Below are 14,211 nucleotides of genomic sequence, written 5' to 3'. Positions count from 1 at the left end.
GAGCCCTGCGACCTCAAATGGAGTAAGTCCCAAGATCCTCTGGGGCAGCTTCTTGTAGGGCAGCTATTTTAAGCTGGACAGCCTCAGAAGTCATTTGGTCTCTCCCACACCCCCCCCCCCATTATATCATGTTGCCTTTTATCCCAGCCCAGCTGTATGTGGCGGGCAGGGCACAGCCCTCCTGTACCACTCTCCTCCACTCCCACCACTATCCACACTGGCACATCACTGGGTGCCCTGCCAACAGCTGGGAGGGTGGGATCTTCCACCTGAAGTATGTGGGCAGCAAGAGCCCTCAAATGGGTACTAGCACAGGCAGAAATGGTGAGAGAAGGCAGTGCCAGCCTCACAAAGCAAGAGGGAGCCCAGGGATGCTTCCCACTGTAATCTCTGTCTGCCTGCCTGCCTTACCGCAGGGAGCAAGCGGGCAGAACCAAGCCAACTTCCTAGGCCTTGGGGAAGACAGGATGAGGAGCTGCTCCCCGACATACTCAGAAGTCATCCCCATGCTCTAAGAAAGCAACCAGAAAGCAGTGTGGGTCCCCAGGGAAAGGGAAGTCACCAGGAGGGGGACAGGCAGAAGCCAGTCATACCACCCTCATGTCCCTTCACTCCAGGGTCCTCCAGTGGGCTCAGCCCTTACCAACTTCCTCCCATCCAGCCTCCCCAGGACTTCTGGGTTACCGTCCAGAGGCCCCTCATTCTGGCATCCCCAAGGGGAGCTCGCCACCCCAGCACCGCTTCCCTATGAGGACTGGGGTAGTCTGGAGGCCAGCAGGGAACAGACAAGGCTCCTGTTCTCCTTCCATCTACTCCCACCAAAAAGAGCAGAGAAACACATGCCCCCAAGAGACTAGCTGAGAGATTCCACTTCTGGGAAATGCTGTGGAGCAAGCTGAAATCCCCTGGAAGGAGCATGCGGCCACAAGGCAGATGGACCAAGAGATGGCTCCAGCCCCAGGCTGACCGATCATTTGAGAAAAGCCCCAGCTGATGGGATGGGCAGCTTCTGGTGGGAAGTCCCCCATCCTCTTGGCAAAGAGGAATAGCCCATTCTGGCCCAATTTTTCCCCAAAAGAGCCCTCAGGGAGTGTGAAGGGTAAAAACAGGGCCAAAAGCCCACCCAGAAAAGAGATATGAGGCATTAGAAGACAATATGGTATCCGGACTCTGGAAAATCTATATTCAAATCCCGCCTCACACATGTACTAGCTGTGTGACCCTGGCCCAGTCACGGCACTGAGCTCCTAGGGTTGTTGAGGGGCTTAGATGAGAGAACATACATAAAGCCCTCTGGATTCAAGCCCTGCCTGTGATCCATACTGGCCAGGCCCCTCAGCCACACTCCAAGGCCACAGAAGACGAGAGGCTGATGGGCACTGCTAAGTGGCAAAGAACTTCCATGCCACAAGTTCCCTCCACATGGATGAAGTCAAGGGGCCTGGGACCGATCAAGGTCAGGCCTGATCACTGTGCACAGCCAGTCCTGGAGAGGGTGAAGCCACACGGCTGCCACATCCTAGCCCCTCCTGGCACCCAAAGGAAGCATCCTGCTCACTACCAGCCAGGCCTGGCTGTTGCCGGGGCTGACAGCCCGCCAGCAAATCTTCCACAAAGGTGGGCCCCAAAGAGGAGCCCAGAGCCACAGTGCCAAGGGCTGTGGGCGGGAGCCCAGAGGCTCTGACTATATAAGGGCAGCGAGGACTTCAGGAGGCTGCTCACAAAACCTCAGCTTCCGGCTCCCCTCTTCCTCCCCTGTCTCACCACCATTGCCACAAAGGCAAAGAACCTGGGGGGGGGGGGGGCGGGGCAAACAGGATGACAGTCCCTGACTCCTACACAAGGCCCCCTGGCCATGCTGTCGTTCAGAACGAACTAATACCTTCCATGGGATCTCTTGGCAAACATACTGGAGGGCTTTGCTATTTCCTTCCTTCTCCAGCGGATTAAGGCAAACGTTCAGTGACTTGCTCAGGGTCACACAGTTAGTAAGCATCTGAGGACGAAATTGAACTCAGGTCTTCCTGACTCCAGGCCCAGGGCTCTCTCCACCCTGACCACGGGAGGGGCAGTTACTGGATAAGGTGCTCATGCTCCCCCACCCCACATACACTCACAAAACACCAGTTTGGACCACTGGCAGCTGAAATACCCAGAAGCCTATGGAAGCCTTAGCTTGGACTGGAAAGGGGTGGGGGGTGGAGCTTTCCCAAGGGTGAGGAAGGTCACTCGCTGTCTCCCACCCACCTCGAGCCTCAGGCCCTCCACTGCTTCCAGTGTAGGCAGCTACCAGACCACAGCCCAGAGGCCTCATCCCACCACTCCTCCTCCTGTTACTCCCCTGAGGAAATTCCCCACCTCCCTCGTGAGCTCCTACCTTGAACTCTGGATCTAGGCCCAGGGGAGGGAGACCAGAGAGCTCAGGCAGAATAGCACAGCCCCTACTGCTAACACCACCTCCGGCCACCACCCCTGGGCTGTCACCATGAGGTGACTGTTGGGTTCAGGAACTGTCTGGCTTTGCTCATGGCAAAATTCAGGCCGAACACCCGAAGGGTCCTGAGCCAGGAGAAGAGGCCGCCCGTCCTCACGTCTAGCTGAAGGTTCCGCCTGGGGCACGGCCAGGCACTGACCCATGGAAGAGGCCCCAGAAAGCCCAAATAGCCAGGCAAATGCTTGGTGGAAGCCACAACATCCTAAGGAAGGTTCTGATGATCCTTACAACAACCCCGTGAGGTGGGCACTACAAATACCCCCATTTAACAGACAAGGAAACTGGAGCAGAGGGTAAGTCATCCAGCTAGTAAGTGTCTGAGAATGGACTGGAACTCGATTCTTCCAACAAGCTGTTGGAGAAGCAGGTTCCCCTTCCCCAGAAGTCTTTAGGCAGGAGCTTGGCTAGATCACTTCCAACCCTCAGTCATGTGATTCTGTAAGCTGGCATTCAAGGGGTAGCCCCAAGCACTCTCTCCTCGAGGTGGTCTGATGGTGCCTCCTCTGGGCCCCTTTTCTTGAGGCCCCGTCCTCTCCCTCTTTAGCTGCCCCACTCTCTCCCCGACCCGATCCTCAGTCCTCGGGCACATCAGCTCATGGGATCCCTCCAACTTTGTGGCCCAGAAGACACCTCAAACTCATTCTTTCTCCCCACACCCTCCCCAATTCTGCCAAAGGTACCACCATGCTCCCCAGCCTCCAATCTCCCTGGTCCATAACCCTGGCAGTACCCTACATGAGTTGGTTGGAAAAGAAGCATTTATTAGGGACCTACTACATACCGCACCCTGGGCTAAGAGCCCTTCCAGGAGCTCCCAGCCTCAGAGGGAGAGACAAGCTCCAAACAGTCACATGCAAACAAGCCACAGACAGGATCAACAGGGGCTCCCCTTCACTCACACATCTACCTTCACAGCTTTCTCCACTCATAGGTGCACCCACTACAGTCTGGATGCTCATCCCGCCTACCCAGATCCCCGCAGCAACCTCCCAGCAGGTTTCCCTGCCCTAAATCTCTCCCCATCCCTGCTGCCACAACAACTGCAGAGCCTGACCCTCTTGCTCTCCCAACTCAGACCAGAGTGGCACTCCACGGCCTCCTCCTGACAGAGCCTGGCCCCACCCCACCTCTCCAGCCTCCTCCACATCCTGTGATCCAGCCCAACTGCACACACCTGGTCAGGCCAGGACAGCCCTCCCCACTCAATGCCTCCTCAGAGAAGTCGTCTCTTCCTTCAAGATACAGATCGAGCAAGCACTGACCTCCCTCCCATCAGGCAGACGGATGGGCACAGGAGCACCCCCTCACCCCAAGAATGGCCCTTTTTCCAGCCTGGTCATCCAGGGAGGCAGCTCAATGGAGAAAGGGCCAGCCATCCCCACCCACAGGGCAGGGACCCCCAAGCTGAAGCAGCAGGGCCCCAAGGGAGAGACAGGACGCAACACACTTTCACTACCATCTCCCCTCAGACTCTGATGGAGACAGCCTACGACCCCGAACCCAAGAGCCCACCCTGTGCCCTCCGCCCCCATCCTGAGGAGATGCAGCCCGGGGCCTGCTCCTATAGGGGCTGCAGCCCCAGGGAGTGAGGACCCAGACGAGGACGCGCTGCCACCAGTCCTCGGCCCAATCCAGCGGTTCAGCATCAGAAGCTGATGGGATTCCATCTGTGGAAATGGCAGGAAAGACGAGGCCGGACCATCTGCTTTACTGCTGCCCCTGAAGGCCCAGAGGACCTTTGCATCCGCTGGCCTCATAGCTAAGACCTTCCCTGGCACTTGGAGAGCAGGAACCATCTCCCATCCTGCTGTATGCCAGCATTCGGCATACACTAAGAGCCTACTGAACACTTTAATTCATCTATATTTATTCTGGCTATACCTATGTGTCCTTGCTGCTCCCCACACCAGAATCTAAATTCCTCGGGAGTGGGGCATGCTTCATTCTTCGTCCTTGTGGCTCTACCACAGCTTACTAGGTGCTTACTAGATATCTGCATGGGGTTGGCAGTGGATCGAGGTGGAAGGCCTGGGCACCTTCAGCACTGCTGGGGACAGATGGCCACAGGCCAGGAAATCCTCACGGCTTTGGAACTCAAACTGAGGCCCAGAGCAACCCAGTGATTTGCCTAGGGTCCCCCAGAGAAGTGGGAGGCGACAGAGCTGCCTCCAGGGCACAGGTAGAACCCCACCCTGCCTGCTCTCTGACCAAGCCCTCAAGAAATGCTGGGGGAGGACAGGGGCTGGGGCCCTGGCCTCACACCCCATCCCTGCCCATGACACTGGTGGTTCCTTTCTGAGAAAGGCTACAGGGACACAGCACAGCAGAGGTTGGCGAAAGGCAGCGGCCACCTGCTTCCTGGTTTTCCACACCCTGCCCTGGGCCAGGGCAGCCTTGGAGACGAGCATGGGGAAAAGTGAAGGCAGAGTGGGATCACTGTGGGTAACTAGCAGGGGCCTGGGCCAGGCACGTAGGGGAGGGAGTTGGATCCATTATTAAGGAGGCGTGGGATGGGGGTTCTGGAGGGAGCAGGACAGGGAGGTCTGCTCAGAATAGCCCTGTACTTCCAGGGCAGCCCTAGCTAGCTAGAGCCCCTCCTGCCCAATCTCCTCAATTGACATGTCCTTCCAACAGCTCCTCTCCTGGAGACTGCAAGAGGCCCAGACATCCCAAGGACTGACACCCGAGGGTTCCAAATGAAAACTCAGGGGGCCTCTTGCTGCCCTCTGCCCCTGCAGAATCAGGACATTTCCAAACTAGGCAGGGACACGGAGGCTACTTAGGCCAACCAGACCCGAACAGTCTCCCGCCAAGTGGCCAACTAACCTCCACTGAAATGTCTGTTTTGATGGGAAACTCCTGCCCTGCCTCCTGAGGCAGCCCACTCTAGTCAGGGACAGCCTGAATGATGGGCTTTGATTGAACTTAGACCTGTCTTTCAACGACTTCTTCTCCCTGCTCCTGGCACTGCCTTTGGAGGCCTAGCCTCTTCTCCCTATAAGAGATGTTCAAATATTCCCAGACGCATCTCTCCAAGCCCCGCTCCAGTCTTCTCTTCTCCAGGCTCCAAACATAACAGGCGCCTTCCACTTCCATACAGCCTGATCTCCAAGCCCTCCCTCATTCTGGATGCTCTTCTCTGGCCACTCTTTTGCCCTGGCCTAAACACAACACTTCAGATGTGGAGTAACCAGGGCAGAGGCCAGCAGGATTATGCCCTGGAACCTTCTTCCCGTGCTGTCTTTGGGGTGGCCAGGTGAGGCCTCACAATGGCTGGGCTTGTCAAGGGCCATCCATGCGTCCTGTTCCCTGGCAGGCAGATGTCTTTCTGGTCCCTACTTCCCCCATCTTGTGCAAGCAATGGAGACTTTTTTGAACCCAAGTTCAAGACTGTTCATACTTCAACTTACCCAATTCAGCTTGTGTGAGTAGCTTACTCACAGGTGGGTGGCCTAGTCTTTCATCTAAGGAACTGATGGGAAACGACCTAGAGCCAGCAGATCCCGGGATCCTCCACCACAAGCCTCTTTCTTCCAAGCTGACTTCAATCACTGGGGACAATGCTGGGAGTCTTGGCTGTTCATTCATTCAAGCAGTCCTAAGCACACCTAACTGTACAGTGATTTGGTCTACAAGGATCCCATGAGAGAGGCTGTCAAACCTCTGGCTAAAATAGAGGTGGACGACTTCTAGAACAATCCCCTGAGGCCGCTTCCCCTTCCCAACCTCCACCAGCACAGCCCAATCTTTAGAAGCTGAGGATCTGAGAGTTAGAAAGAGAAGTTACCCAAGCCCCACAGAAGTATGGACCCCCTTCCTTACAGAAAATCTAAATCGATTTCCCTGGAACCTTTGCTCACTTGTCCTTGGCAGGAGACATTTCAAGTCAGACCTCATCTGTGCTAAGTCTCTCTCTTCTACATGTCTCCATGAATTCCTAATCATCCTTTAAAGGTCCAGGCAGATAGCATCTCCTACAGGAAGCTTGCCACTGCACCTCCCCCCCCCCACGCCCTGCCTCTTTGGGCGCTCTGCTGGGCCCTCGATGGAATGCTCATGAGTTATTCTGAAGTACAGTCAGGGGTCTGGGCCTCCACTGTTTCCCAGTAAAGCGTCTAGGCTTAGCCACCTTCTGTCCTTCCTCCAGGAGGAAGCATGGTGTATAGTGCTCCTCAAACAACAGGTGGTTAATAAATGCGGAAGTGAACATTAGCCAGTCCTCCCCCTCCACCCTGGAGCCTGTCAATCAAGGATCAATGTGGTCTAACAGCTTGATCCCTCCATGCCCTTCTTTGGGGGGCCATGAAAGCATCCACTAATGCTGCCTCCTTTCCCCTTAGCCCAGGCACCTCCACAGAACTCGTCCAGGTGCCCTCTCCCCATCCCACCTCCTGGACACACCGGGAAGGGAGGGGACCCCAGGGCTCAGACTCTACCGGAAAGACGCAGCCTGGCTTCCTGCCTGTCTCTCTGGCTGTCACTTCTCTCCCCCAGCCTCCTGCAGAGTCCAAGAGTCTAGCTCAGTCTTCCCTGCTGCACATACGGTCTCCATCTGAAACCATTCCCCTCTGTGGTTATGCCTCTACTGCCCCACCCCCTCTCTCAACACCGGAATGGCCACACTGAATGTCTCCTGATCAGGAGGGGAAAGGGCAGAAAGAGCCCCGAGAGAGGCCATCTCTAGTCATGCCTTCATTTTACCCATGAGGAAGAATAGCAGTCAGGATCTGGACCCAGGACTTCTGACTCTCCCTCCCCAGGGGGCAGCAGGCAGCCAAGGTACTCAGACTAGGGCCCCCAGCCTTGCTGACTCCAGCCCAGGGGGCGTGTGGACAGGTGTCCTGGCAGGTGTCTGCGTCCCTCCTCATCGTTTCATCTCCCTGTGGATGGTAGGCGGGTGGGGCACTTCCAGCCACCCTGACAGAGAGAAGACTGCTCCAACCAGTACTGCCATGAGTCACCGGGGTGGTGTCCTGCTGGGGACCCAGAGAGAATGGTGCCTGGCTCCCTCCAAGAGCCAGGTAGGGAAATGTCCCTTGTCTTCCCAGCCAGCACATGGATCCGGATGTGAGGAGGCCACGTCACAGTCACTCACAGTCACACACAGACACACACACAGTCACACCCATCCACCCACCACACACATGCCTGGGAAGACTCTAGTTCTTTGACCCCAGAACAGGGCCAGACTAAGTAGGGCCCAGGCCTCATCCAGCCAATGACAGGCCTTTCTGGCCTCCATCCTCAACCAGGCAACTGCCTCTCCCCTCAGTTCACCATGCTGAAGCACCAGGCCAAGGAAAATACAAACAAGTACATCATGATGCTGGCAAGCCCCCAGAGGCAGTGCCAGGCTCGGCTGCCCCTGCAGGCCCATCCCCGGCTGGAGGCCGGGGCAGAAGAGAGAACCTAGCATGAGGGCTTTTCTGTCCAGCTGCTCCATCCCACCCTTCCAACCTGCTGGGCCCCAGAGCCCTGCCACAGAATTGAGAGTCAGAGTGCCCATGGCAGACCTGATGGGGCGGGGGAGGGAAGAGAACTGCTCAAAGTCTCCAGAACAGCCCCAACCTGCTCCAGAGAGAGGGCGGAAGCATGGGTGGGGACAACAGATGTGGCCTAGGAATGTGGCCCAGCTCATCCAAGGGCAGGGTTGAAACCAAGGCCAAGCTCTGGGCAGCTAGGGATGCCTTGGACTTGGGGGGAGGGGAAGGGAGCTTCCCTTACAGTTGGGGAGGTGGAGGCCAGCCCAGTGAGACCCAAACTGTGCTAGACTCAAAGCAGGAAGGAGTTCCTGGTGGAAGATTCCCTCTCTCCCTAGAAAGGGACTCAATCACACTGGGCGTTACTCCAGGACAGCACAGGATATATAAATACTTATCCATACAGGAAAAACAGAAGTGAGGTAGTGGGGCAAAGCACTGCCTGCCCCCAGGCCCAAGACCCCAGCACCTCCTCACAGTAGAGAGCCAGAGCAATGGTTCAGGCCCCTGGGGCAGGTGTCCAGAGCCAGGCCCATCCAGGGCTTCTGCCTAGTCAACAGGCTGAGCCTCTGCTACCCCCAACCCTCACTCTGCTGGGCCCTAGGGACCCAAACCTGTGAAGAGGCCTCTGCCCTCAAGAGCCTAGGACCCAAGTAGCAGGGGAAACATACACAAGTACCACACACACATTAAGAAATGGGGAGTCCATGGGAAGGGCAGCCAGGAAAGGGAGTGCATGGAGGGAGGGCCCATGACATTTGTCCTTGTTCCTGCTGCCTACGCCCACCTCACGCGGGCCCTGTGTGCCCTCAGACATCAGTGGGTAGCGAGCTCTGGGGAGGCAGATGGTCGGGCCTTGTCTTTTTATTATCTACCAATGCCTGTGGACGGCCAGCTCAGTGGTTAAGCCCCAGGGATGAAGGCCAAGGCTGCAGTCTTGAGGGCACAGACTAACCTCTAACGCAAGGCAGCCAAGGTCCACAAGGGTCTGACAGCAGGAATCAGCAGGTGTTTCTCGAACCTCGGCTATCCACCTGCCTCCACCCAAACCGGGCCCCTCTCCTATGCTGGTGAAGCAGGCCTCCTGGGAGAATTCTCTCTGGCAGCAGTCATTTGGATGAGTTCAGACCCAAGGGTAGATTCCCCATAGGAAGGAGGGGGAAGGTCTCTGCCTCTACCAGCCCTTTAAGGTGGGGCCTAAGGAGGAAGACTGAGCGTCCACACTGCAGGTTCCAAGAGCCTTGAGGAGGATGCCCGGCCTGGGCATGGCCACTCTCCATGTGGAGCTCCCCCGTCCCGGTTGGCCGCGTGCCCGCCCCCAGTGGGATGGCACCAATCGCCCCAGATTCCAACCATGTCTTGTCTCTGCCTCTCCCAGGCTAGGGGCACAGTCTCACGTGTGGCCTGATGCCACAAGCTCCCTCTTCTAAATGGAAAGCCCTCTTCCACGCACCTGCTGTCAGAGTCACCTTCGGTCCTGGCTGTCCTGGGCCTCCTCCCCAGCCCATCTCAGCAACACCACGTCCCAGCTCTCCACACGCTCTGGCTAATGCTGTCTCCTCTCCACCTGCAATTTCTTTCCTGTATCCCTAGTCTACCCATTTTTCAAGGCTGAAGTCAAAACCCACTTTCTCTGGGAAAACTTCCCAGGATGCTCCAACTCACACACGTGGCTTCCTTCTCTGACCTCTTACAATCAGTGCCAAACAGGGAATGTTCCAAGTGCCTCCTGTCTGAGGCCCAGCCCTGTCCTCACACCATCTCTAGGAAACGAGAGGGCAGCAGCACAGCCGTTACTGTTCCACAGGTGGGGATATAAACCGAGGGCCAGGGAAGGAAAGGCATTCCCTGAAGGTCACCCACCTGGTAGGGGAAAAGCCATGATTCAAGCCCACGTGTCCCCAGCACAGACAGCAGCCATGGGTCCATCTGGCTTCTCCAAGCTCCCTGGGGCAGGCAGTCCTCTGCCTATCTTCCCCGCAGAAGACATTTCAAGCCCCTCCCCACCTCATGCTGGCTAACTGCGCTTCCTCTTCTGACACTGCACAGAGCACCCTGCTCAGGCCCGGGTATCCCTAGTTCCTACCAAGTTCACACCAAGACCTAGATGTTAGTGCCTTCCCCCAGGGATCACCCTGTATACACTTGTTAACATAACTTGTATTAATCTTTGTGTACAAGGCCCCTCCCCCCTCCAGAGTGGGTGCCTCTCCTCTCCCTCAACCCGGCCTGAACACAGAGGGCTCTGGGTTCAAATGCTGCCTTTGCCACAACCTGGCTGTGCACAGACCACACAGGCAGAGATGCCCTTTCCAGACGCCAGGCTCTGCCCCACCTCCTGGCACAGAGCAGGCCCCAGGAAATGCTTTGTGGTACCTGACCACACGTGCACGAACCAGAAGCCCCAACTGATCACCCTGGCAGCACAACTGGTTGCTGGTTTGGGGGTGCAGGGTGCCCTTGTAGGTGACAGGACAGAACATTAGTCTTGGGGGTACAGGGTGACATGTGCAGCTTGTTTAGGGATACAGAGGTGTTACTGTAGCTGAGGGTGCAGAACATCTGGTTTAGGGGTACATGGTGACACCTGCAGCTGAGAGTAAAGCAGCTGGTTTGTGGATGCAAGCTGACACCTACGGTTGAACAGTGTGAAGTACCTGGTTTGGGGGTGCAGGGTGACATCTGTAGCTGAGGGTGCAGGACAGCTGGTTTGGGGATATAAAGTGACATCTGCAACTGAGATGGGCAGGGCAGCTGGTTTTGGGGTGCAGGGTGACATCTGTAGCTGAGGGGGCAGGGAAGGTGGTTTGGGGGTCCCGGGTGACCTCTGTAGATGAGAGGGGCAGGGCAACTGGTTTGGGGGTGCAGGATGACCTCTGTAGATGAGGGTGCAGGACAGCTGGTTTGGGGGTACAGAATATCTGCAACTGAGATGAGCAGGGCAGCTGGTTTGGGGGTACAGGGTGACATCTGTAGCTGAGGGGGCAGGGCAGCTAGTTTGGGGGTGCAGGGTGACCTGTGCATCTGGTTTAGGGGCACAGGGTGACATCTGTAGCTGAGGGGGCAGGGTAGCTCGTTTAGGGGTGTAGGGTGGCATCTGTAGCTGAGAGGCAGCTAGTTTGGGGGTACAGGGTGACCTTGTGGCTGAGGGGAATAGGGCAGCTGGTTTGGGGGTGCAAGATGACCCCTGTAGATGAGAGGGGCAGAGCAGCTGGTTTGGGGGTGCAGGGCAACCTCTATAGCTGAGGGTACAGGACAGCTGGTTTGGGGGTATAGAATGACATCTGCAACTGAGACAAGCAGGGCAGCTGGTTTGGGGGTACAGGGTGACATCTGTAGCTGAGGGGGCAGGGTGGCTAGTTTGGGGGTGCAGGGTGACCTGTGCATCTGGTTTAGGGGCACAGGGTGACATCTGTAGCTGAGGGAGCAGGGTAGCTCGTTTAGGGGTGTAGGGTGGCATCTGCAGCTGAGGGACAGCTAGTTTTGGGGTGCAGGGTGACCTCTGTGGCTGATAGGGATAGGGCAGCTGATTTGGGGTTACAGGGATGACATCTATAGCTGAGAGGGGCAGGGCGGATAGTTTTGGGGTACAGGGTGACGTCTGTAGCTGACGGGCAGGGTAGCTCGTTCAGGGGTGCAGGGTGACCTCTGTGGCTGCAAGGGGCAGGGCAGCCGGTTTGGGGGTGCAGGGTGACATCTGTAACTGAGGGAGGTGCAGGGATGACATCTGCAGTTAAGAGGGGCAGGGCAGCCGGTTTGGGGATGCAGGATGACCTCTGTGGCTGAGAGAGGCAGGGCAGCCGGTTTTGGGGTGCAGGGTGACCTGTGCAGCTGGTTCGGGGGCGCAGGGTGACATCTGCGGCGGGGCGTGTGGGGGGAAGACAACAGGGCACTGAACGCCGCGCCCAGCCCTCCCGGCGCTCCGCCCCTTCCCCTCCCCCCCCCCCGCGGCCCCCCCCTTCCCGCCCCGCGGCCCCCCACTCACCAGCGCGCGGCCCGGGCCCGAAGGCCACCAGCACGAAGTAGTCGGCGAGCCGGGCCATGGCGGGCGGGCGGCGGGCGGACGGGCGAGGCGGCTGCGCGCTCACGGCCCGGGCCCGGCCCCTCGGCCCCGGCCCCAGCCTCGGCCCCGGCCCCGGCCCCGACCGCGCTCCCCGGCCCCGGCGGAGGATGAGGCTCCAGCGGCTCCCGCCGCCATCTTCCCCCGGTCCCTCCCTCCCGGCGTGCGCGCGCGCACCCGCTGCTGCGTCGGCGTGCCCTGCCGGGGGCGCGCCCGCAGCCCGCCCCCTCGCTTCCGCCGCGGGCCCGGGAGCCACTGGGGCCTGAGGGGGCGTGACCAGGGAGCGTGGGCGGCCGCAGCCTTGGGGGGCGTGGCCACGATGCCGGATAGCCACGCCCCTCCGTCCCGTGCGCGCCTCCCCCGCCCTATCTTCCTCGTCCGATCCTTGGGCTGGGACGTGGGCTGGTTGCGGTCGGTTCTCCAAGGAGTCCCCGCGTCCGAGCCCCACTTCTCTGGGCTCGGGCCGCTCTCTCATCCCAGCCCGTTCTACCCCTCTTGACTTGGATGGTTTGCCCCTCCTTGTGTACCCCCAGACCTTCTTGAACTTGGACTGCACCCCGCCTCTGTTCGAGATCCCCCCCTTCCCACTCCAGAGCTTAGGTCTTGGATACCCCACACCTTCCTAGCCTTGGACCCCCAGAACCTTTCAGCACCCCAAGATCAGGACCTGGATTCCCACATCTTCCTAGTCTTAAGACTGTCCCCTCTCACCTTGGACTTCCTCCACCCACCCTTCTGGGCTCAGAGTCCCTCATCTTTGCTCAGACCATTCCCGAGCTCAGGCCACCACCCTCCCCAGCCATTGGTACCCCCCACACACCGGTCTTGTACAGCACCCCACACCTTGGACCCCCATCTTCCAGGGCTGGGGGGGCCCCCTCAAACCTTCTGCGGTATTGTCCCCTCCTAGGAGGGCTGGGCCTCAGTGCCCCTATTCTGAGATCCCAGTGCTTCTCAGGAACCTGAAATTAGTAACAGCCTCTTCCCCCCGAATCACCTCGAGCTGCTCTGTCCAAGGTCACCAGCGAGCAGACTGGCTTGGCCTCTCACTCCTCAATATCCACTACCTCCCTAATTCACAGGGAGGCTAAGAAGTCTGTTACTGGCTTAGCTTAGTTCTTAGCTGGTCTCCAGACAGCTGCAACAGGCCATGCCCTCCAGGAGCTTCCATCCTAGGAGGGGCAGAGCAGATATTGGGAGCTCACAGATAAGGAATCCCAAGGTGATCTGAGGAGGAAGAGGGCTAGCCTTCCCTGGGAGGGTAAACTGGGGCAAAGGAATGGAGGCGGCTAGGGCTAGATGCAAAAGGTAAGGAAGAAAGGGCGTTCCTAGTCAATCAAGGAGCAGTAAGTGAGAAATAAACATTTTCTACACAGTTAATTGCATGAATTTGATTGTGTGAATATTTGTTTCTTCCACACAGAGGAAATACATCAACCATTAAAAGCAAGCCCTTACCAACATTGATTTAAACATGAAGCAGTAACTTCTAACTACTATCTTACTTTCTCAGAAAGTTGATCAGGCCCTCAGGCATCACAGTAGATAGAGCACCAGACTTGAAATCAGGAAGATTTGAGTTCAAATGTTACCTCCAACATTACTATCTGTGTGACCTTGGACATGTCACTCCAGGATTGTTGTGAGAATCCAATGACATTCCAAACCACAAAGAGCTATATTAATATTATGGTTTCTGTTGTTATAATTACTGCTTAAAACACTGGAACATTGAAGCACATTGCAGGACTGCAGAACAGGCATTTCACATCCACTGAAGTGGCTCTTCATTAGCTTCTTCAGGGTTCATATCTCCTGGTAAACTGGGCCAGGGAGGCGGTCTTCTCCTCCTCATGGTGGTTGTCTTCTCCAAGAAGTGAGTAATAGTTGGAGTGGGCACCCTCCTCCTGTAGTGCAACATCAGGAGATCCCAGTCTCTCAGACTCAGGAGGTTGCCTCTGAGGTGTCTCAGGATCACTGTTAAGTTGCCTGAACCGAGGCAAAGAAACAAAAAGTAGCAGATGAATGGCCGACCCAAGAACCAGGCTCAGGTTACACTAGGGGGTAGCTGCTACAGTGGCAATGTAGGGATAGTAGCTATTTCTGTTGGGCTGGTGTCCCTCCTAGGAATTGAGTAGGCAGCTCTTTCTGCCTCGGCAGGCAATCCTGAGTCACAG

The 14,211-nt window shown here is 57.3% G+C and overlaps 1 protein-coding gene across 4 annotated transcripts in view; it reads right to left on the bottom strand.

Annotated features, from left to right (window-relative positions):
* The window catches only part of SBF1 (SET binding factor 1), a 44,746-nt gene extending 32,688 nt beyond the window's left edge, over window positions 1–12,058 (bottom strand). For all 4 annotated transcript variants that reach the window (XM_036759491.1, XM_036759493.1, XM_036759492.1 and 1 more), the window contains exon 1: window positions 11,960–12,058. In XM_036759491.1, the coding sequence (XP_036615386.1) occupies window positions 11,960–12,017 (58 nt within the window). In that variant the 5' untranslated portion in view covers window positions 12,018–12,058. The remainder of the gene's footprint in view (window positions 1–11,959) is intronic.
* Between the last annotated feature and the right edge of the window lie 2,153 nt (window positions 12,059–14,211).

The sequence above is a fragment of the Trichosurus vulpecula genome, chromosome 5, assembly GCF_011100635.1.
Source record: "Trichosurus vulpecula isolate mTriVul1 chromosome 5, mTriVul1.pri, whole genome shotgun sequence".
Taxonomy (NCBI): domain Eukaryota; kingdom Metazoa; phylum Chordata; class Mammalia; order Diprotodontia; family Phalangeridae; genus Trichosurus; species Trichosurus vulpecula.
The sequence above is the reverse complement of the archived record's forward strand: the minus strand, read 5'-3'. Positions and strand labels throughout refer to the sequence as shown.